Source organism: Zalophus californianus, chromosome 8 (genome assembly GCF_009762305.2).
Source record: "Zalophus californianus isolate mZalCal1 chromosome 8, mZalCal1.pri.v2, whole genome shotgun sequence".
Lineage (NCBI taxonomy): Eukaryota > Metazoa > Chordata > Mammalia > Carnivora > Otariidae > Zalophus > Zalophus californianus.
Window position 1 is genome coordinate 26,895,783 of NC_045602.1, and position 26,141 is coordinate 26,921,923.

Consider the following 26,141-nt stretch of genomic DNA (forward strand, 5'->3'; position numbering starts at 1 on the left):
TAGATTACCAGTAACCCTATGGGAAATACCTACTGTTCTCTCAAAACCTTTTTATCATAAGTTGTTACATGAGAACTTTTGTTAACTACTTGTCTCATTATCCCAGAGAAAAATTTTTAAAACTAAGTTACTTCTCAAAATGTTAACTTATCTGAAGATGTATTGCAGAAAATTACCCTCATACCTTTTGGATGTGATGATGAGTATACCTAAAATCTCAAATTGTTAAATACAATAGAAAATATGAAGAAAAGCTCTTAGAAAAATAGTAACTTAATATTAAAGGGTATTTGATGTTAAGGTAAGCTCTCCTGCTGCCAATAAGGCATCCTTCTTTTAATAGCCCATTTTCACCAAAACTAAATAACTTTAATCCTAATCTAAAACCATTTCTAGTCATGTTGTTATTTTTAACTTTTAATCTCATTTTTAACACATTCTGGTAGAGATGTATGTAGGATGTAAGAAGGTTATCCTTATTTCATGTTGGATTGTGTTTTTCTAAATCGCGAGTAGTGTTAAGGAAGAGTAACATGGACTTTTATGTATTTGTACATGCATACTAGGTTCTGATAACTGGTCCAGCGGACACCCCTTATGCAAATGGCTGCTTTGAGTTTGATGTATATTTTCCTCAAGATTATCCCAGTTCACCCCCTCTTGTGAATCTAGAGACAACTGGTGGTCATAGCGTGCGATTCAATCCAAACCTTTATAATGATGGCAAGGTAATGTAATTTCGGCCTTTTGTTTCTAATGCCTAAGTATTATAACCAAAGATTCTTTGTAATTTAAGCAAAAATTTTCTTTTGGTTATCATCTTTCCGAGAGTTCCCTGGCTTTCTTCATGCTTCTCTTTCCTCTATGCAAAGATTAGCCTGAGGAATGAGAAGGAACCAAAAAGGACAGAAACACAACAGTGTTGAGAAGCACTTAGAGTCTTAAGTTACTGAGGGACTTACTCCACATAGTCCTTGGCCAGTTGAGACTGTCCTGAGCCAGAGGCCTGTCTTCGTCTCTTATCTTTCTTTACCTTCCGTATCTCCAGTGCCATTTACCTTTGCACAGGTGCCTCAGGATAGCAGAATGCCGAAAGCGTGGTCCTGTCACCTCCGTATTCCTTTGTTGCATATCATCACTTTTTCTTGCTTTCATAGCTATCCATGTTTTCCATGATACATGGAATTGTGAACTTACGTTTGCCATTTAACTTATGTTAAAGTGTTTTATATTTTTTAATAAATAGGAAGATGCATTCTGTCTGAAAAAGAAGTTGACTAAGAGGTATAAAAGCATTTCATATGACAGTAAACCTTTTAAAATTAGACTTAAAAGAAGAATCATCACCTTTCAAAGTAATTTTGGAGAGCTTGGTGGAATTTCAACAGTGAATTCCATGCTGGAAGTATTTCATGTTTAAAAATTACTAGATGATCAGAAGAAATTGATAGACTTCATAAGCAGACACTTTGATGATGAGAGGAGCAAATACTTGAAGTTGATCTGGTTTATTAAAGGTGGACTCAGTTTTCCCTTGGTTTTTGTCTTCATCATAAACTCAGATCATAAAACCGGAATTTGCTTTGTGAGTTTATTGCAGGAGATTTAGTGAGAGGTAGACCTTACTTGCTTTGGAAGAACAAAGAACGGATCTTTTATAACTGAGCAGAGAAGAGGATATAACAATGTTGACCTTACTGAAGAGAGACTAGAATCTGAAGAGTTTAAGTGTAAAATGTTAAAATTTATTTAAGAAATTACTTCCTTGAGACTTAATGGCATACGGGCTCCTGGGTGGCTCAGTCATTTAAGCGTCGGACTCTTGATTTCGGCTCATATCATGATCTCAGGGTCATGAGATCGAGCCCTGCATCGGGCTCCTTACTGGGTATGGAGCCTGCTTAAGATTCTCCCTCTCCCTCTCTCCCTCTCACCAAAGAAAAAGGTGGGGGGGAGAAGACTTAATGGTATAAGGAAGCAGGTAAGGGCCTGAGAGTTGAATATCCTGAATTATATAGTCTTTGCTATATTGTACACTGGTAACATTTAACCTAGAGATTCCAGATCTCTAGGTAGGGGTAAGAATACCTGCCATTGGTAGTCACGGGGATGCTCTGAAAATGAAATGTTTGACAGTACCTTAAGTAATGGTGTACAAAGCTGTTCAGGTACAAGTCTCTTAAAATTATTAATGAGGAGCGCCTGGGTGGCTCAGCCGTTAAGCATCTGCCTTCGGCTCAGGTCATGATCCCAGGGTCTTGGGATCGAGCCCGGTGTTGGGCTCCCTGCTCCGCGAGAAGCCTGCTTCTCCCTCTCCCACTCCCCCTGCTTGTGTTCCCTCTCTCACTGTGTCTCTCTCCATCAAATAAATAAATAAAATCTTTAAAAAAAAATTATTGGGGCTCCTGGGTGGCTCAGTCGTTAAACATCTGCCTTCAGCTCAGGTCATGATCCCAGGGTCCTGGGATCGAGCCCCGCATCAGGCTCCCTGCTCGGCAGAAGTCTGCTTCTCCCTCTCCCACTCCCCCTGCTTATGTTTTCTCTCTCTGTGTCTCTCTCTGTCAAATAAATAAAAAAATAAAAAATTAATGAAATTATGTCCTAAATGAATTAGTATATTTTGCATATTGCTATCATACAACGATTGCAGGAAGAGCAAGGAGATGGACTTCTCGCTTTATTTAGGACCACTTATTTGCCAAGTCTGTTGCCCATTATATGAAGTTGTTAGTACACAAGTATAGATAAAATGTCCCCAGTTCTGTTTTTCCCAGAATGACCTCTTAACCTCTGGCAGATAGTTTGAGTTCATTCTTGCTGTCTGAGTGAACAAGTATATGTGTTGTGAAGTTTGTTCTGAGGAACCCAGCAGATAGATCCTCAAGGCCCTTGCAGGGGGTCTTTGAGTCCTCCTTCTTCCAACTTCATGTTTATGTGAAGCTAGATTTTTCCATATACTTCCATCTGAACAATATATTGTAACAAATTGAATGTAGAGGCAAATAGGAAATCAAGATCTCTTCTATTAAACCATATCCATTTGGAAATTTACAAAATTTCAAGAGAGTTTTTTTTTTTTTAAGATTTTTATTTATTTATTTGAGAGAGAGAGAACACAAGCAGGGGGAGAAGCAGACTCCCTGCTGAGCAGAGAGCCCGTTGCTGGCCTTGATCCCAGGACCATGAGATCATGACCTGAGCTGAAGGCAAACACTTAACCAACTGAGCTACCCAGGCGCCCTGAGAGAGATTTTTTTAATGTAAAATGGTACTACTTTTTCCCACTGAAATTTTTTTTTTAAAAGGTTTGGCAAAGGGGTGCCTGGGTGGCTCAGTTGTTAAATGTCTGCCTTTGGCTCAGGTCCTGATCTCAGGGTTCTGGGATCAAGCCCCACATCGGTTTCCCTGCTCAGCGGGAGGCCTGCTTCTCCCTCTCCAACTCTTCCGGCTGTGTTCCCTCTCTTACTGTCTCTGTCAAATAAATAAAATCTTAAAAAAAAAAAAGATTTGGCAAAGAGTTATTTTTCATTATGAAGGAATTGTAATGCCATACAGATTTGGATCACATCTGAAGATGCCAGTTTGTTCTAACAGACTGACCCTTAGTGTTTTGCTGGGGGACATAAAACTGAGATACTGTGACATGATAGCATTTCAGTTTTGCTTCTAGTTGCGGCAGTTTGCTTTTAAAAAGCACTCAATTCTGTTTATGCTTTCTTCCCTTCTTCCTCAGGTTTGTTTAAGCATCTTAAATACGTGGCATGGAAGACCAGAAGAGAAGTGGAATCCTCAGACCTCAAGCTTTTTGCAAGTAAACACATTTCTCTGAGTTTCACTTAGAAAATAAAGAACTATCTGTGTTTTTAAAAAAATTGGTTTTAGTGACCAAGAATAAACATAGTAAACCAAAAAAGCTATCCTAAATAGCTTATAGGTGAGCAGTTAGTACAGTGAGTCTTGTCTCATCTGGAGTTTAGAATCTTAAGTTAGGGCATAAGACAAAAGTTGCACTTTGCCAAAATTACCTTTAACAAAATTCCTAAGTTGCCCTTAAAGTACACTATGGTGCAAAAAGATAGCATAAGACATAATTTTCTCCCATCTCCCAGTCACAGGGCTTAAACTCATGTGAGTAGAATTATTAAACTACTAGTATTACATTTTCTTCCACATATAATACGGTTTTTCTCTAATCTCCTTAATAATGGGACTCATCTGAGGTTCAGAAGCACTGTCCTAGAATTCATAAAACTTGGGATTTGAAGTTCTTATTTTGCAGAGCATTTGACACACATATTTCATAGTCTTGAATTTTGGAAATTAATTTCCACATACCACTTGAGCACATAATATGTTGTATTATAGCCCATCAGATGCTTTTTGTTGATGCTTTACCTCCATAGTTAAGAATCCCAGCTAAGAGATGGACAGGTGGTAAGCATGTTAACAACATGAATTAACTTTTGTGCTTGTTTATTGAGGAAGCAGAAACAAATCATTACTGCTCATAATAGTTTAAACTCACATTTGAAGTTTAGTGTTTAAGAGAAACCATCATAAATTATCTCCAGCTAAGCCTATCCTGAAAAGATTCTTTTTCTACACTTTTATTTTGAATTAGGTGAAAGAAGATATGAAAAATAATTCCTTAGGATGTCACTTTTTTGGTTCTCTGGAAAGACTTTGCAGTATCCTCATGAATTAAGAAAATAGTACCAAGGGGCACCTGGGTGGCTCAGTTGGTTTAAGTGTCTCACTTCACCTCTGGTCATGATCCCAAGGTCCTGGGATTGAGCCCCATATCTGGCTCCCTGCTCAGCGGGGAGCCTGCTTCTCTCTCCCCCTCTGCCTGTTGTTTGCTGCTCCCCTTGCTTGTGCATGCTCTCTCTCTCTCTCTCTCTCTGTGGGTGTAATAAATAAAATCTTTAAAAAAAAGAAAATAGTACCAATAATTTTTCCCTTTTTGTTAATCTTGAGACCTTTAAGAAAAAATGTTACATGATTCATGCAAAGAACTGTAAGAAAGTTACTAGAATATTCCTCCCAAGTACTACTTCATTTTAGAAGTGATTATTTCAATTCTAGTCCAAAAACCTTAAAATATTTTTTTACATGGGGACGCCTGGGTGGCTCAGTCGTGGGGCGTCTGCCTTCGGCCCAGGTCATGGTCCCGGAGTCCTGGGATCGAGCCCCGCATCGGGCTCCCCGTTCGGCGGGAAGCCTGCTTCTCCCTCTCCCACTCCCTCTGCTTGTGTTCCCTCTCTCACTGTGTCTCTGTCAAATAAATAAATAAAAACTCTGCAAAAAAAATTTTTTTTTACATGTATGTTCCTCTTATCAACACAAACTAAGCTTATGACAAGTTTTACTACAAAAGGAAATTCAGAAATATCCTATTTTTCATAAAGTAAATTAGACTTAGCTGAGAATTGAATTTTTTGTTCAATTTATATAATTTAAAAAATAAATTTATAATTTTCAAAGTTTTTTATTTTAAAATTTAATTTGCTTTTAACTTTTATATTGCCTGTATACCTAATATATATCCAAAATCTTGTGAAATAAAGCAACTTATGCTCAGGGATTTAAATTTTACGAGTTTGGAAACTTAAGTACCCATACATAAAAATTTTCTATATGTTCCCTTTAGGGTTTTGTTGTTGCTTTTGTATACATAGTTCACAGAATGATGATTAACATATTAGATACATCATTTGTACCTTGTTCTGTTCACGTAACATTAGAGCATATCCATTTTTCCAAGTTATGTTTTTATAATTTCTAATTGCTATTAATAATCTTTGAGTTCATATATTGTAATTGAACTGTTTCTCCATTATTGGCTTAACTATTTCACTTCTGATTTTTTTAGTTTTATAAATGATAACAGTTACTATATGACATTCTCTTTATTTTAGATAGTTTCCTAAGTCTAGGTTTTCAGATCTGGGACAAACTGACTTGGGCAGAACAAGAGGAGGCTCTCTTTTCTGTGGCGAAAGTGAATAGCCTTGTCCTCCTCCAGATCTTAGGGAGGAAAGCTCTCAGTCTTTCCCCATTGAGTGTCATGTGACCTGTGAGTTTTTCATAAATTCTCTTCATCAGGTTGAGGACATTCCTCTTTATTCCTGGCTTACTGAGTATTTTTATTACAAATAGATGTTGGATTTTATCAGATACTTTCTCTGCATCTGTTGAAATGATTACTATTTTTTAAATTTTATTAATACAACATATTATATTAATTTTGGGGTGTTAGACCAACCTTGCATTCCTGGGATAAATCCACTTGGTCTCTTGGTATATAATTCTTTTTATATATTACTGGATTCAGTTTGCTAGCATTTTATTTGAGGATTTTTGCATCTGTCCTAAGAAATAGTGGTCTCTTTGTGAGGTTCTTTTATTATATATTATACAAGAAAAAAATGCATGCAGGCAGGAAAACATTGCTCTTTGTGCTCTGTTAGAAACTTTCTTCAGGGGCAAACTAGGGAGGATCAGGGTAAATTACTTAATTTCTTCTTGGTTAGATTTTGGGAACCAACGTTGTTTTACCTTTTTATTTATCACATGTGCACAAAGAATAAAAGTACTTTTGCTAGATTGAAAATATTCCACAAAAAGTTTCTGAAGGTTATATATAATTAAAAACAATTCCAAGATATTTTGGACAGTGGCAAGCTTTATTAGAATTGCTTGGTTTCTCTGTAGTGAAATTCTTAAAAGAGTAATGGTTATTTGTATAAAAATATCACATATGGTAGTCTTATGCCATAGGTCTCATATCCATCAGTAGCATAGTAATTGTCTTAACTGTTAGCACAATTTAAAATCAAAAGTCTTATTATTCATTAAAACTTTCATCAGAATTGTTACAGTAGCACCAAAGGGGCGCCTGGGTGGCTCAGTCGGTTAAGCGACTGCCTTTGGCTCAGGTCATGATCCCGGGGTCCTGGGATCGAGCCCCGCATCGGGCTCCCTGCTCGGCAGGAAGCCTGCTTCTCCCTCTCCCACTCCCTCTGCTTGTGTTCCCTGTCTCGCTGTCTCTCTCTCTGCCAATTAAATAAATAAAGTTAAAAAAAATTGTTACAGTAGCACCAAATTTTAGCATTGCTATAACTAGTTTTTAATGTTTCTATAATGTACTTAAAATACCTATTATAATGCCTTGTGAATAGTTTCATCCAGTTGCATGTTAATAAAGACGTCATATGCAAGAGGAGTTAAACATAATATATGGTTCATGTAATCAACCATTTATAATAGATATTACCATTGGGGCACCTGGGTGGCTCAGTCAGTTAAGCATCTGACTTCAGCTCAGGTCTTAATCCCAGGGTCCTGGGATCAAGCCCCATGTCTCAGCAGGGAGTCTGCTTATACCTCTGCCTCTCCTCCTCCCCCGCTTGTGCTCTCTCTGTCTCTCTCTCAAATATATAAATAAAATTGTTATATATATATATATGAGAAACCATTTTTTTCTTTTTTTTTAAAGATTTTATTTATTTGAGAGCGAGAACAAGCAAGATAGTGAGCATGAGTGGTGGGGCGGGGAGCAGAGGAAGAGGAAGAAGTGGACTCCGCACTGAGCAGGGAGCCCTCCCCGCTGAGCAGGGAGCCAGATGTTGGGCTTAGTCCCAGGACCCTGAGATCATGACCTGAGTTGAAGGTAGACGCTTAACTGAGCCACCCAGATGCCCCTGAAACAATTTTTCTTAAAATGGAAAGTTCTGGAAATCATCCACTGTTTACAGTCCTACTCAATAGCAGCATAATTTTCCAGAGGCAGGTACTTACCATTTTAAAAGGCTAAAAGCATTTTACTAATGAAGAGTGTTTCCCTCACACCAAAGACGTTATTATTTCTTCTGATAGAGTTTCTTGTTGCAAGTTAGTATTTCGGATTACATACTCTGTACTTTCCTATGTTTGAAATATCCATAGTAAAATTTTAGATACAACATGAAAATACAGGAAATCAAAAGTTAATAATTCCTAAGGGATGTGGGGTAGAAGGAGGAATATGGCAAATTAGTGGATAATCTAAGGATAAGATAAGAATGAGTCACAAGAATGGATAGTGGTAGGAATAAAGTGACCAAATGAATATATAAGATTGTAGGAGACTTGATTGCTAACTAGTTGAGTGGCCTGGTAGAAGACCACCCAACAGCTTTAAAATTTTTGTTTACACACAGATAGTGAAAGGAAGCTGTTACATGGTTCTTGATTTGGTCAGTTCCAAACAAATTACAATGAAAACTTCTTGCACTTTTGTGGATACTAATATAAAACTGAAGAGGAGAGGGACTGTAAATTCAGCTTATGAATAAAAGTCTGTAACTCTTGACTTTGTTAAAGTATCAAAGGATTGACTAGGAATCAGGGAACCTGTATTACAGAATGAAAATATATTGTTTATTATTAACTTCAGTATAACTGTATATATGTTAATATACTATGCTATGTAATGGATGTTTTTCTGTTATTCATTGTCAGCTCATATTCTAAGAAAACACTTTAGCCAGATGTAGCTATGATAAACATCATATTTTGGTTTGATCCAGGTAGCTCTTTTAAGTTCTGTTGATCAAAATGGAACTCATGATGGGGCACCTGGGTGGCTCGGTTGGTTAAGCAGCTGCCTTCGGCTCAGGTCATGGGATCGAGCCCCATGTCAGGCTCTCTGCTCAGCGGGAAGCCTGCTTCTCCCTTTCCCACTCCCCCTGCTTGTGTTCCCTCTCTCGCTGTCTCTCTCTGTCATATAAATAAATAAAATCTTTAAAAAAAAAAATGGAACTCATGCTGACTGCTTTTCTGCAGGCAGGCCCATGTTACATAAGTAAAAAGACTATTTTCAGAGTAGAAATGATTTTGTTTTGCATTTTACTGTTTTGTGGATGTCTGCTGTTATTTTTACTCCAAGAAAGAATAGCCACTGTGGATAAATTAAACTTAATGAGCACTACTGCTTAATTCCCAACTAAAGTTTATTTAATTCTCACAGCCATTCTTTAAGTAGTTGTTATCTTCATTTTACAGATGACCAAAAAATAGGTTCTGAAGGGATAAGTTATTCTGCTTACTGTGGTCTCTGACTTAAATATTTTACATTGTTCTCAGAGCTAGATAATTTTTAATATTGAAAATCAGTTCCTTTTAAAAAAGAAATCTTTTCCTTCCAAGGATTTCTTAACTTACTTTTTTTTATGCCCAGTTTTATGCCTACAGTAAAAAGTGTGCTGTGAATAAAATGAGTAAGTAAGTCAGATAATCCACGTCTCCAGAAAATTCCATAAAATGAATGTTATGACTCCTACATAGCTGAGTTCACTGAAGAAAAATAAAGTAGCATTTGTATACTTCCAAAGTGGTGTATGTTTGTTTGGTTTTTCTTAAGATTTTACTTATTTATTTGACAGAGCACACAAGTAGGCAGAGTGGCAGGCAGAGGGAGAGGGAGAAGCAGGCTCCCCGCTGAGCAGGGAGTCCGATGTGGGGCTCGATCACAGGACCCTGAGAACACGACCTGAACCAAAGGCAGCTGTTTAACCTACTTGAGCCACCCAGGTGCTCCCCAAAGTGGTGTATGTTTTAAAAAGCAGGGGAACCTGAGTGGAGCAGTTGATTTAAACGTCTGAATCTTGGTTTTGGCTCAGTTCGTGATCTCAGGGTTGTGAGATCAAGCCCCACGTCCGGCTCCACGCTCAGCACAGAGTATGTTTGAGATTCTCTCTCTCTCTCCCTTTCCCTTTGCCCCTCGACACTTGTGCTCTCTCTCTCTCTCTAAAAGAAATAAATAAATCTTGGGGCACCTGGGTGGCTCAGTCAGTTAAGCGGCTGCCTTCGGCTCCAGTCATGATCCTGGGGTCCTGGGATCAAGCCCCACGTCAGTCTCCCTGCTCCGCAGGGAGCCTGCTTCTCCCTCTCCCTCTGCCTGCCACTCTGCCTACTTGTACTCTCTCTCTCTTTCTGTCAAATAAATAAATAAAATCTTAAAAATAAATAAATAAATAAATAAATAAATAAATAAATCTTTTTTAAAAAGGCAAATACAAGATGCCTTTAAAAAGTATTTATTTTCCTTGGAGTAAAAAATAAAGATTGCGTCTTGGCTCGTTTTTCCTACAAGTGAGTATTATTAAGAGTGCATGGTTACCATTATGCTCTTTGAGAGTCAGGACAGTTAGAGCACAATAATGTTTAAATTGGTGTGGGATGTTTATAAACAAATGTTTTTATAGCAGTTTCAGGAAATATCTTTAGTTCTATTTTTTTCAAGGATTCAAGAATATAAAATATAAGATACAAATATATGAGTCTATTGTACCTTTTTTTTAAAAGATTTTTTGTATTTATTTTTGCAAGGAAAAGCGAGAGCACGAGTGAGGTGGAGGGTGGGGAGAGGGCAGAGGGAGAAGCAGGCTCCCCACTGAGCAGGGAGCCTGATATGGGACTTGTTCCCAGAACCCTGGGATCATGACCTGGGCCAAAGGCAGACATTTAACTGACTGAGACACCCAGGTGCCCCACTTCTGTACCTATTTTAATTTTGCTTTTAATAATACAGTATTTCAGGGCGCCTGGGTGGCTCAGTCGTTAAGCATCTGCCTTCAGCTCAGGTTATGATCCCAGGGTCCTGGGGTTGAGCCCTACATCGGGCTCCCTGTTTGGCGGGAAGCCGGCTTCTCCCTCTCCCACTCCCCCTGCTTGTGTTCCCTCTCTCGCTGTCTCTCTCTCTCTGTCAAATAAATAAATAAAATCTTAAAAACATAATAATAATACAGTATTTCAGTGTCCTAATGATTAACATCAATTTTATGGTGATAAAAATACGTGGAAGCACATATTAAAAGATACCAGTTTACTGGTAATAAAAATGTCCCATTATAACTTGTCTTTATTTCTTTGTTCCTCAGGTGTTGGTGTCTGTTCAGTCCCTTATATTAGTAGCTGAGCCTTATTTTAATGAACCAGGATATGAACGGTCTAGAGGCACTCCCAGTGGCACACAGAGTTCTCGAGAATATGATGGAAACATTAGACAAGCAACGGTTAAGTGGGCAATGCTAGAACAAATCAGAAACCCTTCACCGTGCTTTAAAGAGGTATGTTCAATAAAATTAATGAAATACTTTATTAAAGGCATTACAGAATATTGTTTATTAGTATTGTACCTGCCTTTATATTAAATAGTCTGTGGTATACTAAACTTAATTATACTTTTAATCATAAAAGATGAGTAATAATATAATAGAGGTGAATTTTAAAACCACCTACTTCCTACAAGGCATCTGACTATATTTTGGGACAATTTTTTAATTTCTTATTTTTAACAGTTACTATTTTACTAGCAAACTGTGTTTTTAAAGTAGTTCTCATAAAAATATTATTTTTTATTAGAGGTCAAGCAAGGTACTTTCTAAAGTTGTCTTACGAATAGAAACTTTGCCCTTATACTAATATCTGTGTGTGAATATTGAAGAGAAGACATTTTCTTTCCTTTAGGAAAAAGTTGGACTTAGTAAGTTTCTGAAACCTGTCTTGATATTCATAAGTGCTTTTATTTCACCCCCTGAAAAGTGACTCTCCTTGTGGTTAGTTGTCTCTCCATAGTCTTCCTAAAATATGATTGTATTCTTTTGTTTGTTTGTTTTTAAAGATTTTCTTTATTTGTCAGAGGTAGAGAGAGAAAGAGAGAGAGCACAAGCAGGGGGAGCATCAGAGGGAGAAGCAGGCTCCCCACTGAGCAGGGAGCCCGACACGGGGCTCGATCCCAGGACCCTGGGATCATGACCTGAGCCAAAGGCAGACGCTTAACCTACTGAGCCACCCATGCATGCCAGTATGGTTCTGTTCTTCAGCTGTGATATCAAACTACTTTATCACATCTTACTTTACTATATTGTAAAACATATTTCTTTTTAAAAAGTGCTTCTCTTCATCATCACTTTCTTAAATTGTGCTAGAAACTCAACATTTTAAAGGAAAAATTGGCATATTTACCTGCCAGCAAATTGATTTTTTTTTTTTTTTTTTAAGATTTTATTTGACAGAGACACAGTGAGAGAGGGAACACAGGCAGGGGGAGTGGGAGAGGGAGAAGCAGGCTTCCCATGGAGCAGGGAGCCCGATGTGGGGCTCGATCCCAGGACCCTGGGATCACGACCCGAGCCGAAGGCAGACGCTTAACAACTGAGCCACCCAGGCGCCCCCAGCAAATTGATCTTTAACCTAACTAAGCAGTTATGTGTGGCTGCTGGGTAGCATCATACCTGAAGCCCTTCTTATCATCAAATAGCAATGATGAATATACTTTGAAAGGATGTAGAAAGAACATTTCTCCTTTCATTTTTATTATTACTAAATGAATTTATACTTTGAATGATAAAGTTGGGTGTTTTATTTTTGCAAAGGCTTGCATTTTACCTTGGAAGGCCGTGGGAATTCACTTTTCCTAATATTACTGGCAATACAAACATATGTCTTTGTGCTCTGAAGCATATTCTATCCTTTTTCTAGTTTGGCTTACTTTTTTTTTTTTTTTAAGATTTTATTCATTTATTTGTCAGAGCACACAAGCAGGGGGAGTGGCAGGCAGAGGGAGAAATGGGCTCCTCACCCAGCAATGTGGGACTCGATCCCAGGACCCTGGGATCATGACCTGAGCTGAAGGCAGATGCTTTTTTTTTTTTTTTAAGATTTTATTTATTTATTTGAGAGAGAGAGAATGAGAGATAGAGAGCACGAGAGGGAAGAGGGTCAGAGGGAGAAGCAGACTCCCTGCCAAGCAGGGAGCCCGATGCGGGACTCGATCCTGGGACTCCAGGATCATGACCTGAGCCGAAGGCAGTCGCTTAACCAACTGAGCCACCCAGGCGCCCCTGAAGGCAGATGCTTAACCAACTGAGCCACCTAGGCATCCCAAGCTTGGGTTACTTATATTAAGTAATTCATTTTACACCCATATTGAATGTGAACTGTTATTAGGCACTGCACTAAGGTACTCAGAACTCAAGGATAAATGAAGCTCAGTTCCTGCCCTTGAAAAACGTATATTCCTCCTCTTGTATCATGAATTTCTTCAGTGCCCTTAAGACTCAGTGAATCCAGATACATAAACTACTTTACAAGTCCACTAGATTGTACAAAAGTCATCTTAACACTAAAACTGAACTCTTGGTTCTTCCTTACTTCCCTCCCTCTCTCAGTAAAAGCGCTATCATCTAAGCCCCAAACCTGTACCACCTGTGACTTGATTCTTTTTCTGACATAACACATTCAGTCTAATGACAAATCTTGTTGGGCTCCACCCTTCAAAACATAATGAAAATATGGCGGTTAAAACCATCTTGGCCATTACCAGCCTATTTCAAGGCACTGTCACCTACCCCTTGCTTGAATATTTGAGGTAGTTTCCTCACCAGTCTTCCTGCTTCCACTCCTGTCCTTCTGCAGAGATTACCACACATAATCTCATCATCTCCATTGACTTCCCGTTATATGAAGAAGAAAACCCAAAGTCCTTACCATGGCCTGCAAAGCCCCACATTGTCTGGCCCCTTTCTTACTCTTCAGCATATCTAGGAATTTAAAGGCTTTTGGTACCAAATGTTAGGATGTGCAGCAACTGAAACTCTGATGCACTTCTGATGGGAATATAAATCAGTATAGCCGCTTTGGAAAACTCTTTAGCAGAGTCTGATCAGCTGAATATATGCTGAGTGACCAGCAGTTCTACTACTTGGTATGTGCTTCCTAGAAATTGGGTATAGAGAATGTTCTTAACATTATTCGTAACTGTCAAAAACTGGAAACAGTTCACTTGTCTATCAAAAGAATGAATAGACAAATTATGGAATATTCATAAAATGGAATACAGCAGCATGAATGAACTGCTATGTACGTTAATGTGGACAAATATCATAAATACAATTTAAGAAGCCAAGCATAAACAAGTACATTTCATGATTCCTTTTATAAAAAGTTCAGAAATGAGTAAAACTAACATGCTTAAAGAAGTCAGGATAGGGGGCGCCTGGGTGGCTCAGTCGTTAAGTGTCTGCCTTCGGCTCAGGTCATGATCCCAGGGTCCTGGGATCAAGAGTACCTGTTTAAAACGTGGGGTTTCTTAATTTGTTTTTGTTTTTTTATATAATTTTTTTTTATTGTGTTATGTTAGTCTGGTCCATATATACAATGGAATATCACTCAGCCATCAGAAAGGATGAATACCCAACTTTTACATCAACATGGGTGGGACTGGAGGAGATGATGCTAAGTGAAATAAGTCAAGCAGAGAAACTCAATTATATGGTTTCACTTATTTGTGGAACATAAGGAACAGCATGGAGGACATTAGGAGAAGGAAGGGAAAAATGCAGAATAGTAGTTTGGGTTTTTGGGTTTTGTGTTGTTTTTTTTAAAGATTTTATTTATTTATTTGAGAGAGAGAGAGAGAGAGAGAAACAGCATGAGAGGGAGGAAGGTCAGAGGGAGAAGCAGGCTCCCCGCTGAGCAGGGAGCCCGATGCGGGACTCGATCCCGGGACTCCAGGATCATGACCTGAGCCGAAGGCAGTTGCTTAACCAACTGAGCCACCCAGGCGCCCCAGGGTTTTTTTTTTTTTTTTAAGATTTTATTTATTTAGTGATGCCTGGGTGGCTCATTTGGTTGGGCGTCTGCCTTTGGCTCAGGTCATGATCCCAGAGTCCCGGGATCGAGTCCTGAATTGGGCTCATTGCTCAGCAGGGAGCCTGCTTCTTCCTCTGCCTGCCACTCATCCCGTTTGTGCCCTCAATCTCTGTCTCTCTCTCACAGATGAATGGGTAAAATCTTTAAAAAAAAAAGATTTTATTCGTTTGGGAAAGAGAGTGAGCATGAGCCAGGGGGAGGGGCAGAGGGAGAGGGAGAAGCAGGCTCCCCGCTGAGCAGGGAGCCCAATGCGGGGCTCCATCCCAGGACCCTGGGACCATGACCTGAGCCGAAGGCAGACGCTTAACGACTGAGCCACCCAGGCGCCCCCAGAATAGTATTTTTTAATTGATATAATATTTCCAAATTGATCTATTTTCTAACTTAAATATGTCAGAAGTAGGCTCCTACTGCTTACACAGAAAGGAAGAAATTCTAATTTTTCAAAGAATTTTTTTAATTGCATATAAAAACCACAGTTATTACAAGGAAGGTTACCTTTGGGGCACCTGGGTGGCTCTTGGTTTCGATCTCAGAGTTGTGAGTTGGAGCCCCACACGGGGTTTCGCGCTGGGCATGGAGCCTGCTTAAGACTCTCTCTGCCCCCCTCCCTCTGCCCCTCCCGCCACTCCACACACAAGAATGCCAGCTTGCATATGTGCTCGCTCACTCTCAAACAAACAAGGAAAGGTAACTTTATAAAATACAATCTTAACTATAAATTAACCAGAAGATAAAATTAAGAAAGTAGTAATAGTGCCTATTTTTAGGGCTCTGTTCTGATTTCTGTATCAATATCTTTGACATTTAAAATGTCTTTAGTTATTTAGGTATTTATAGAGTTCTCTCTTAAAGGTTGAAAATTTGCCAGTTTTTCTGTTGTCATTACCCTCCTAATTATTTTCTCCTGGTTATTTATTTACAGTGCTCACCTTGTGAATGTATTACATTATATTTGTCTTTTTTTCTCTCTGATAGGATTAACTATTTGAATGTCTGGTTGCTATTGGGCATTATTTTCTGCTGTAGAGCTGGGCATTTCAACACTTGTCATCTGATGTCATTAGCCTGATTCTTCCCTGTTAATGTAAAATTCACTAAACTGAGTTTTGTGGAGACAAAAACGTTGCAATTGTCTTTTAAATTTCATTTCTTTGTAAATTCTGACCTGAACACCTTTTGTTCTCTTGGTTGTTTTATTCTTAAGGTTATACACAAACACTTTTACTTGAAAAGAGTTGAGATCATGGCCCAGTGTGAGGAGTGGATTGCGGACATCCAGCAGTATAGCAGTGATAAGCGGGTAGGCAGAACTATGTCTCACCATGCCGCAGCTCTCAAGGTGAGTAAGCCTTACTAACAGGAGCCCTGCTGGCGGCTTCAAAAGAAGAGTTGTATAGTCATTTACAGAGCCATAGTTACCAGATGGTAAAGGAATCAGAAGGAGTCAAAGAAACATTTAAGTTCAGAGGCTTAAGTTGCTACCCAAAAATCTGTAGAAAACGTACATTAATTTTTGACAATGAGTTGACATTTCCTGAAAAGGATGTTGACAACAACATGTGCTCTGTGAATGACTTTTTTTATTCTTTTCCCTTTTCTCTTTTGCAGTTTATTTTTCATTCTACCCAAGGTCCCCATGCCCAGTTCTCCACACCAGTGACCCTGGCTCCCCTCTCTGCTCCCTCATCTCTCCCCTCCAGGCCTTTACTCTCATTTTCACCTGCTCTTGCTAGCTCAGTGCCATTCATCTGCAGCTTAAATTTAACTTTATGGAAACCTGCCTTGACTTAGATCACTTCAGTTTAAGCTTCTATAATACCCTCTTGTGTTAAAACACACAAGAGTCAGACGTTTAACTGATTGAGCCACCCAGGCACCCTGTATTTTTCATTTAAATCATTTTTCTCTGTCTTAAAATCTTCTGATAGTATTTAACTCCTCCTTCATCTAGTATACTTGGTCAATACTAGGTCTTATCAGTGCTGCCTTCAGGGGGATGCTGCCTCCCCTCTCCCCATTATTTCTTTTCAGTTCCCACAGCTAAGTCTGTTTGACCAGCTTCCTTGGACTTAGTTCTCCCCTTCTGCTTCTTTCTGTAGTCCATAACCAAATCGATCTTCCCCAAACCTGTGTTTAGATAGCTCTTTCTTTTAAATAAAACCTTAGTGATGAAAGTCCACCCTTCTTTGGCTTTGTTATGTCAGTTGGTGTCTTGCTTATATCTCAAATTCTTTTACTCTGTTATTTTCTGTGTCACTCAGGCCTGGAAATCTCTATCCATGAATCAGCCCAAATTTCTGTCATCCCAGCTATACCTTAGCTGCTGAGTGCTACTTGAGAAACGTATGCAGCTGCTTAGCTTAATAATCCCACAGTAAAGACATAAGATCCCTTATAATTGTCAAATTTTTCTTTCTTCTTCCCTAATGTTTTCTCCTGTTGTCCACAGTGGAAGGGAAATTGGAGCTAGAGAAATTATGAGTTACCAGCGTGTTAATATATTTTGCAACCTTACAAATGGCTACAAGTCTGTAGTTGTTATTATCTTGTTTATAAGTCTTAGACCTCCAACCCAAATTTAGTCTCTGTGAAGTGAGAGGTTATATCTTCCTTATTCTACTCATTGCTTTTATATTTTCAGTGTTGAACACAGTGCCTCGTACATAAAAGTTGTTCTGTAAACATTGGTTAGTTAATTTTCAAAGCCCTGGTGTGATACTTGAGGTCATCTCTCTCCCAATAGAAAATTAGAAACCAAAAATTAATATTTATAGACAACTATTCCCTCTCTGTTAATATCTCTACATCTTTCTCTAAATGGTAGAATACAAAATTATATAATCTCTCTGGTTCTTCTTTTTCACTTGCTTAAATTAGAAAAAAAATTTCGGGGGGCATCCAGGGGGCTTAGTCGGTTAAGCGTCTGACTCTTGATCTCAGCTCAGGTCTTGATCTCAGGGTCATGAGTTTGAGCCCTGTGTTGGGCTGCACACTGGGCATGGAGCCTACTTACGAAAAAAAAAATAGGATGATAAAATTGTAACTGAGGCTTGCTGGAGTGGAGGGGGGTGGGAGGGATGGGGTGGCTGGGTGATGGAGATTGGGGAGGGTTAGTACTATGGTGAGTGCTGTGAATTGTGTAAGACTGATGAATCACAGACCTGTCCCCCTGAAACAAATAATACATTATATGTCAAAAAAATTTAAAATAAATAAAATTGTTTCTAAGGCTTTTTCTGAGCATTATGTGAGACTATTAGTGTAAAACATTTTGTAGATGTTCTACACAAGACCTGGTACCTGCTGAATACTTGTTTGTATTCACTAAAGTAATGGTGGGTTTATTTTCATTTATGGACTTTCTGTGAAAAATATTTAGCCAGAGGGATGCCTGGGTGGCTCAGTCAGTTAAGCATCTGCCTTGGGCTCAGGTCATGATCCCAGCTTCCTGGGATCAAGTCCCTCATCAGGCTCCTTGCTCAGTAGGAAGTCTGCTTCTCCCTCTGCCTGTTCTACCTGCTCTGCCTGCCGCTCCCACTGCTTCTGCTCACATGTGTGAGCTCTCTCTAATTAATTAATTAAAAAATCAATCTTAAAAAATATTTAGCCAGAGACAAGATGCATTATAAGTCAAGATGTTACTGTCTGTAATTTCAAAGTGTATCTACCATACGTGAATGGTTTCTTACAAATCATCAGTAACGCTGTCTCTCTTACCAGGTAGGCGGCATGGGTAGGAGCTGTGCGCATGCTACTCAGGGCTTTTCAGCAACAGTTATTTTGAGGTTAGAGGTTTTTGCCCATTTTGTTCACTGCTTCTTATAGTAGCTAACAGAAGGAAGGTGCTCAATAAATATTTGTAGGCCTAATGCTTTGGGTTTTGTTTTGAACTCAGTTCCTCCCTCAAATGATGTTATGTTAGAATATCAGGGTTAGTAATTCTTATATCGCTTATTTTCCCCTCTGTAGCGTCACACTGCTCAGCTCCGGGAAGAGCTGCTAAAACTTCCCTGTCCCGAAGGCTTGGACCCCGATGCTGATGATGCCTCAGAGATGTGCACTGCCACAGCAGGTGCTGAGGAGACTCTAATGCATGATCAGGTCAAACCCAGCAGCAGTAAAGAACTCCCCAGTGACTTCAAATTATGAGCTGCATTGACATGGACTTCATAGACACAAAGGCTTTGAAGCACAAGCCAAATATGTCAATATTTGTATGTAAGAAACTAATTATGTAATAGTTATTGAAACTGAAACTATACTATGCCCTTAAGGAGATCCAGTTTAATTCAAGGTGATCTTTTCTTTACCTGTACAAGAGTGTAAACTTTTTTGTGCTTTTATTTTTCAATTGTGAGAACCACTGATTGGTATGTTCAACAAATTTGTGTATACAAAGAAATGGATAAATCACTGATATATAAGGGAAACTACCTTAGGAAAGAATGTTTACTGAATGTTTATTTTATTTTTTTTTTTACTGTAGAGTGAGGGGTTGTTAACAAAGAATATATATTGGTCATTCTTACAACTACTATTTAAAGTCAGCAACTTTTCACTGAATTTGATAGATTTTATGTTTGGCCATATCTTCATGCTCATCTTTGATTTCTGAAGACCTCCTACATACACTTAAATAAAAGTTAAATGGACATACTCCCTCTTTTTTGATTTACTGGTACATTTTTTTAAATGATAAATATGCCATAAAATGCATTATAGCTGGAGACTTGCACTTGTATGGATGAATTTATTACATTCAACGTATTTAATTTTATGCCTTCTAATTCTAAGATGCAGAAAAAATAAATGCACATGATTTTATTCTATGCCAACATTTGGGCCTGTGAATGTATCCGTTATTTGAATTTAAGTATATGAGAAGGAATGGTCAATTTGAAAAGTCACTCTAAACTGATTTTTTTCCTAAAGGGCTCCTTTTTTCCTGGACTCTGGTTTTATTACTAAAGTCACATGTATGTATTAAAACATTGAGGCTCTGTAGAGCAGAGAGGATACCTCTCTGGTGCTGTTACAGTACATTCTGTACCTGCCATACAGGCTCATTTTCATGCAAATTCTTCTTAGAGCCAAATAAATAAAGACTTAGGTGTATTAGTATGTCTTGTTTCTAAAACAGTTTGCCATGGTGTGAAATGCTATTTCTACAAAGAATTGGACACTTTCAAGACCTAAGCATCGGAAAGGAAAGGATATTTTTTCAAAGACCAATTGTCACAAAGGAAAAGCTAAGGTGATTTTTGACAGTATATAAAATGAAGTGGTGTGTGGAAACCTCGAATCTGGAGGTGACCAGAAGGAGAAGCTGTGTTCTGAACAGTGAGCTGCTCTCTGGAGAAAAAGGGGACTAGGCAGTATGATACTGTCTGATGTACAAGACATAGTGCTCCCTAAGCACGGATGAAGGAGGGGAAATGAAAAGTTGTAACACACACTGTTAGGTGTGGTGGGTGGTAAGCTACATACACCAAGAATGAATGACAAAATGGAGTCAGTTTATGAAAAAGAAGAGTCAATCAAATGTCACTCACACACATGCTAGCTAAAATCTAGGTTTAAAATAATCAGCAGTAAAAGGATAGTCATCAGTCCTCTAGGCTTTTTGTTTTTTTCCTGTCAGGTCCTGTCAGGGATGGATGATGAAAGCTACTGTATCAGGTGTATTGTTTGCTTCCAATTTAGGATTTAATTTTATTTTTTTTAAGATTTTTATTTATTTGTGAGAGCGAGAGTGCGCATGCAGGAGTGGGGGTGGGGGGCAGAGGGAGAGGGAGAAGGAGACTCCTCACTGAGCAGGAGCCTGATGCGGGGCTCGATCCCGGGACCTGGAGATCACGACCTGAGCCGAAGGCAGACGCTTAACCAAATGAGTCACCCAGGTGCCCCAGGATTTTATTTTTAATCACTGAAATAAGGTTGGGTCATTTTCTCCAATTCACACCACTAGTCTTCAGAAAGCTTTATGAGAGGAAAGTAACAATACCAGTACTCTAAGGTCCAATTCATGTTTTTAATAAACCAAGACCTAGGGGTGCCTAGGGGCTCAGTTGGTTAAGTATTGGCTCAGCTCATGATCCCCAGGTCCATGATCCCCCACATCAGGCTCCCTGCTCAGCGGAGAGCCTGCTTCTCCCTCTCCCACTCTCCCTGCTTGTGTTCCCTCTCTCTCTCTGTCAAATAAATAAAAATCTTTTTTAAAAAAATTTTTATTGTTATGTTAATCACCATACATTACATCATTAGTTTTTGATGTAGTGTTCCATGATTCATTGTTTGTGCATAACACCCAGTGCTCCACGCAGACTGTGCCCTCTTTAATACCCATCACCAGGCTAACCCGTCCCCCCACCCCCCTCCCCTCTAGAACCGTCAGTTTGTTTTTCAGAGTCCATCGTCTCTCATGGTTCGTCTCCCCCTCCTATTTACCCCCCTTCATTCTTCCCCTCCTGCTATCTTTTTTTTTCTTAACATATATTGCATTATTTGTTTCAGAAGTATAGATCTGTGATTCAACAGCCTTGCACAATTCACAGCGCTCACCATAGCACATACCCTCCCCAATGTCTATCACTCAGCCACCCCATCCCTCCCACCGCCCCCCACTCCAGCAACACTCAGTTTGTTTCCTGGGATGAAGAATTCCTCATATCAGTGAGGTCATATGATACATGTCTTTCTCTGACTTACTTCACTCAGCATAACACCCTCCAGTTCCATCCACATCGTTGCAATAAATAAAATCTTAAAAAAAACCCAAAAACCCCAAGACCTAAAAGTCTAAATTTAAGACTGATTAACATGGTTCCGTCTAGGATCCTGACTTTGAGCACTCACTTTGGTAGTAGGTACAGGTTCCTGCACTTGAGGGTTGAATGACAGACATGGAAACATTATGTTGGTACAATTGAGAAGTTTCTGATAGTTTACAGGGTACTATTGGGAACACAAAAGAGGAACACTTAGGCAAAATATTAATGGGCGTTGAGATGATGTGGTCGAGAAAGGCTTCCTCAAGGGAGATAGCCTGAGTCTTGAAGGACGAGGATAAAGAAGTTAGGCAGGGGCGCCTGGGTGGCTCAGTTGGTTGTGTCCAACTCTTGATTTCACTTCAGGTCATGATCTCAGGGTCATGAAATCAAGGCCTGTGTGGGGCTCCATGCTCAGCACAGATTCCGCTTGAGATTCTCTCTCTCCCCCTCTCTCTGCCCCTCACCCCGCTCATGCTCTCTCTCAAAAATAAAGAAATTTCTCTCTTTTTTTTAAAAGATTTTATTTATTCATTTGACAGAGAGAGACACAGTGAGAGAGGGAACACAAGCAGGGGGAGTGGGAGAGGGAGAAGCAGGCTTCCCGCCGAGCAGGGAGCCCAACGTGGGACTCCATCCCAGGACCCTGGGACGACGACCCGAGCCGAAGGCAGACAGACAGTCAACAACTGAGCCACCCAGGCGCCCAAAAATAAATCTCAAAAAAAAAAAAAGCCAGCAGAAAAGTTATTACTGACACAGGAGAACGAGGGGAAAACTCAGTAGTACATTGGATTGTAAGAGAAAGTAGAAGGGGTGCCTGGGTGGCTGTCGTTAAGTGTCTGCCTTCAGCTCGGGTCATGGTCCCAGGGTCCTGGGATCGAGCCCCGTGTCAGGCTCCCTGCTGAACGGGAAGCCTGCTTCTCCCTCTCCCACTCCCCCTGCTTGTGTTCCCTCTCATGCTGTGTCTCTCTCTGTAAAATAAATAAAATCTTAAAAAAAAAAAAGTAATGTATGATAGTCAAATGAAATGTAGGCTGTAATGTTAGAGAGGTTGGAGGGCTTGGATCATGGAAGACAAAAGGTTCCAAGATAGAAACAGACATGCGCCCACTGGGTCAACCGAGACACGGGTACAAATCCGGTTGCAGACCTTGAGGGGAGCTAGATAGGCAGCTGGAGCAGGCAGCCGGGGTAGCAAAGGACTGGCGCTTGGAGCCCGGCCCAAACTGCTGCACGGATTCCTCCGTCTTGTGCAAGGTGGTCAGAGCATGGCAGGGCTTTGGGTTCATCTAGATTTATAATACTGTAAAGTTTAAAAGAAATTTTTTTTTAAGATTTATTTATTTTGGAGAGGGAGCGTGAGCTGTATTTTTTTTTTAAAGATTTTATTTATTTATTAGAGAGAGAGAATGAGAGATAGCACGAGGGGGAAGAAGGTCAGAGGGAGAAGCAGACTCCCCGCTGAGCAGGAAGCCCGATGCGGGACTCGATCCCTGGACTCCAGGATCATGACCTGAGCTGAAGGCAGTTGCTTAACCAACTGAGCCACCCAGGCGCCCGAGCTGTATTTTTGTTTCCTAATAGGGCCAGCACAGGGAGCTGGCTGTGGGCGCATTCCTGGAAGCCATGCCTACGCTGCAATGGTTAGCAATACCTTAGTATCTGTAGAAACGACTGTGAACTACATAAATCTCACTGTACCAAAATCAAATCCCCAACTCCCCAGATCCCCCAAATTACCACAGCCACTCTAATGCCATGTGACTGGAGAAGTGTGTCTGAGTGGAAGGCAGGGTAGACTTAACTGACTTAAAAATATCTTACTTTAAAAAAAAGTTTTATTAGGATATATTTCCCATACCATACAATGTACCCATTTAAGTGTACAATTCAATGGTTTTTAGTGTATTCACAGATATGTGTAACCATCACCACCACCAGTTTTTTTTAAAGACTTGATTTATTTGAGAGAGCACGAGCTGGGGGAGGGGCAGGGGGAGAATCTCCAGCAGACTCCCCACTGAGTGCAGAGCCTGACTTGGGGCTCCCTCCCACCACCCTGAGATCACAACCTGAGCTGAAATCAAGAGTCAGATGCTTAACTAACTGAGCCTCCCAGGTGCCCATCACCGCCAATTTTAGGACATTTTCCTCTAGAAGAAAATCTGTGTCTTTTAACTTTATCTTTCAACCTCTCTTCCCCCCCCCCACCCCCGCCCGCCCAAGGCCATCAATCTACTTTCTGTGACTTTAGCAAATGTTACATAGTCTTATGATCAAGTGGCTACATTGTTAGAACCTTTCCCAGCCTTGGGAGGGGCCATGAACCTTAAGATTCATTAACCTCTACCTTTATTTTTCGGGAATCCATACGTTCAGTTCCCTGCTATTCACAGAGTTGATTGGATCTAGTAGAATGTGTGTGTGTGTGTGTGTGTGTGTGTGTGTGTGTGTGTGTGTGTTCTGTGAAAACGGGGGGGAAAACTCATTTGGAAAATCAGGTAAAGCTGAGTAAAACGAGAGAAACTCAAGGAGGATAAGATTCAAACGGTTACGAAGACTTTGAGACTCTTGGAGTTGGGATTTTTTTTTTTAAGATTTTATTTATCTATTCATGAGAGACAGAGAGAGAGAGGCAGAGGGAGAAGCAGGCTCCCAAGGAGCAGGGAGCCCGATGCGGGACTCGATCCCAGGACCCTGGGATCATGACCTGAGCTGAAGGCAGACGCTTAACCATCTGAGCCACCCAGGCGCCCTTTTTTTTTTTTTTTAAGGCCTCATTTTTCCCAAGTAAAAAAGCTCACTATTGTCTGGTGTTTTGTCTCCCAATTTTTTTAGAATGTCTTTTAAATATATAATTGATTCTTTCTGTCAAAAGCTTCCCGTAGTGTCCATTGTTAGTCTAAGTAAAACAGGGTTTGTTTGGGGTTTTTTTTCTTTCTTTTTAATTTTAATTTTTCCATTTACCAAGGGAAAACTCAAGAGTTAGGATTGTGGTGTGACTTTATATAAGAGGCAGAAGTTCTTCCAGGAAGCAGTTTAGACTTCGACATAGTCAAACTTTAACATACCAAGAAGGGGGCTGGTGAGGTTAACAGTATGTGTGCTTCGTAACCATATCTCAAATTTTCCAACTGAGTGGAGTACTACTAGTCCTAGACTGTATGACCAATGACCCAATAATCATTGACGTTAGACTTTAGCTTAAACAAAATGACCTTCTTTCATAGACTGATAGGCAGGGAGGGATTGCTTCCATGAAGGTTGTACAGGGAATCCACGTGAAGTTTGATCCATGGTTTTGTCTTGAACCCGTCATCCGTTTAACAACCTCATGGCCAGCTTGGATTGGAGTGGAGACTTACTGGGTATGTTTTCACACATTCCCTATGGAATACTCCCTTAGACATCCTGCAGAAAAGGACAATTCAGGATAAAGCAAAAATACACGAAGCAAGACTTCATACCTATAGACCAACATTGGCAAAAGCAGAGCAAACAGCAGGAAAAGCAGGGTGGTAGGTGGTGTCCGGGGTGACCCCAGCGGGCCCTGCCTCCTTCCCCTTGCATGTGGGCTGGACACACAGATTCGTGAAGGGATACTTCTGAGGTGAGGTTACAAAAAGACTGCAGCCCCATATTGGATCTCCCTTTGAGAAGAGCCTCCTGCCACCCTGAGGGCTTCCCTACAGGGAGGCCATATGGAAAGGAACTGATGTCTTTGGCCAACAGCCAGTGAGAACAGAAGGCATGCCACAGGATAAGCTCGAGAGAGCATCCTCTCCTAGCTGAACCTTGTTTATCATAGCCTCTTTGTGAGAGACCCTGAGCCTGAGGCACACAGCCAACCTGCACCCAGATTCCTGGCCCTCAGAAATTGTGAAATAATAAAAGCTTGTTCTTTGAAGCTGGTAAGTTCTATAGTGATTTTTTACACAGCAGTAGACAGCTAATACAAGCAAGGGATGGCGCAAGTATTTATCAAATGACGTACCTTGCAAACAAAGTTTAATGATCTTATAAAAGACGTAGGTCTGATTGCCAAATGGTGCTACACCTCTATACCAAAAGGTCTGATTTCTTAAAAAAGGACTGGGCCTGATGATATTATATGAAAACTTACTTCAGGGGCGCCTGGGAGGCTCAGTCGTTGGGCGTCTGCCTTCAGCTTGGGTCATGATCCCAGGGTCCCGGGATCGAGCCCCGCATCGGGCTCCCTGCTCAGCGGGAAGCCTGCTTCCCCCTCTCCCACTCCCCCTGCTTGTGTTCTCTCTCTCACTGTCTCTCTCTGTCAAATAAATAAATAAAATCTTTAAAAAAGTGCACATATTTTAATTGAAAAGTTTGTTTTTTCATACATATATTCCCATGAAACCATTAGCAGCATCAGATAGTGAACATATCTGTTCACCCCCCAAAAGTGTCCCTATTCCTCCCTGCTTTCCTCTCCATTTCCCTATTCCCCAGCAATGACTGATTTGCTTTCTGTCATTAGAAATTCGTTTGCATTTTCTAGATTTATATAAATAGACTCGTGTGTTCTCTGTTTTTCTGTCTTATTTCATTCAGCATAATTACTTTGGTATTTGTGTATATTATATATATAGTTTATTCATTTTTATAGTTGAACACTTCCATTGTATGAATATATCACAATTTGTTTATTCGTTC

The 26,141-nt window shown here is 40.0% G+C and overlaps 1 protein-coding gene across 10 annotated transcripts in view; it reads left to right on the top strand.

Moving 5' to 3' along the window:
- The window catches only part of BIRC6 (baculoviral IAP repeat containing 6), a 229,460-nt gene extending 209,925 nt beyond the window's left edge, over positions 1–19,535 (top strand). For all 10 annotated transcript variants that reach the window (XM_027620739.2, XM_027620742.2, XM_027620746.2 and 7 more), the window contains 5 exons: positions 567–728; positions 3,734–3,811; positions 10,923–11,111; positions 15,905–16,039; positions 18,670–19,535. In XM_027620739.2, the coding sequence (XP_027476540.2) occupies positions 567–728; positions 3,734–3,811; positions 10,923–11,111; positions 15,905–16,039; positions 18,670–18,849 (744 nt within the window). In that variant the 3' untranslated portion in view covers positions 18,850–19,535. The remainder of the gene's footprint in view (positions 1–566; positions 729–3,733; positions 3,812–10,922; positions 11,112–15,904; positions 16,040–18,669) is intronic.
- Positions 19,536–26,141: the final 6,606 nt, after the last annotated feature.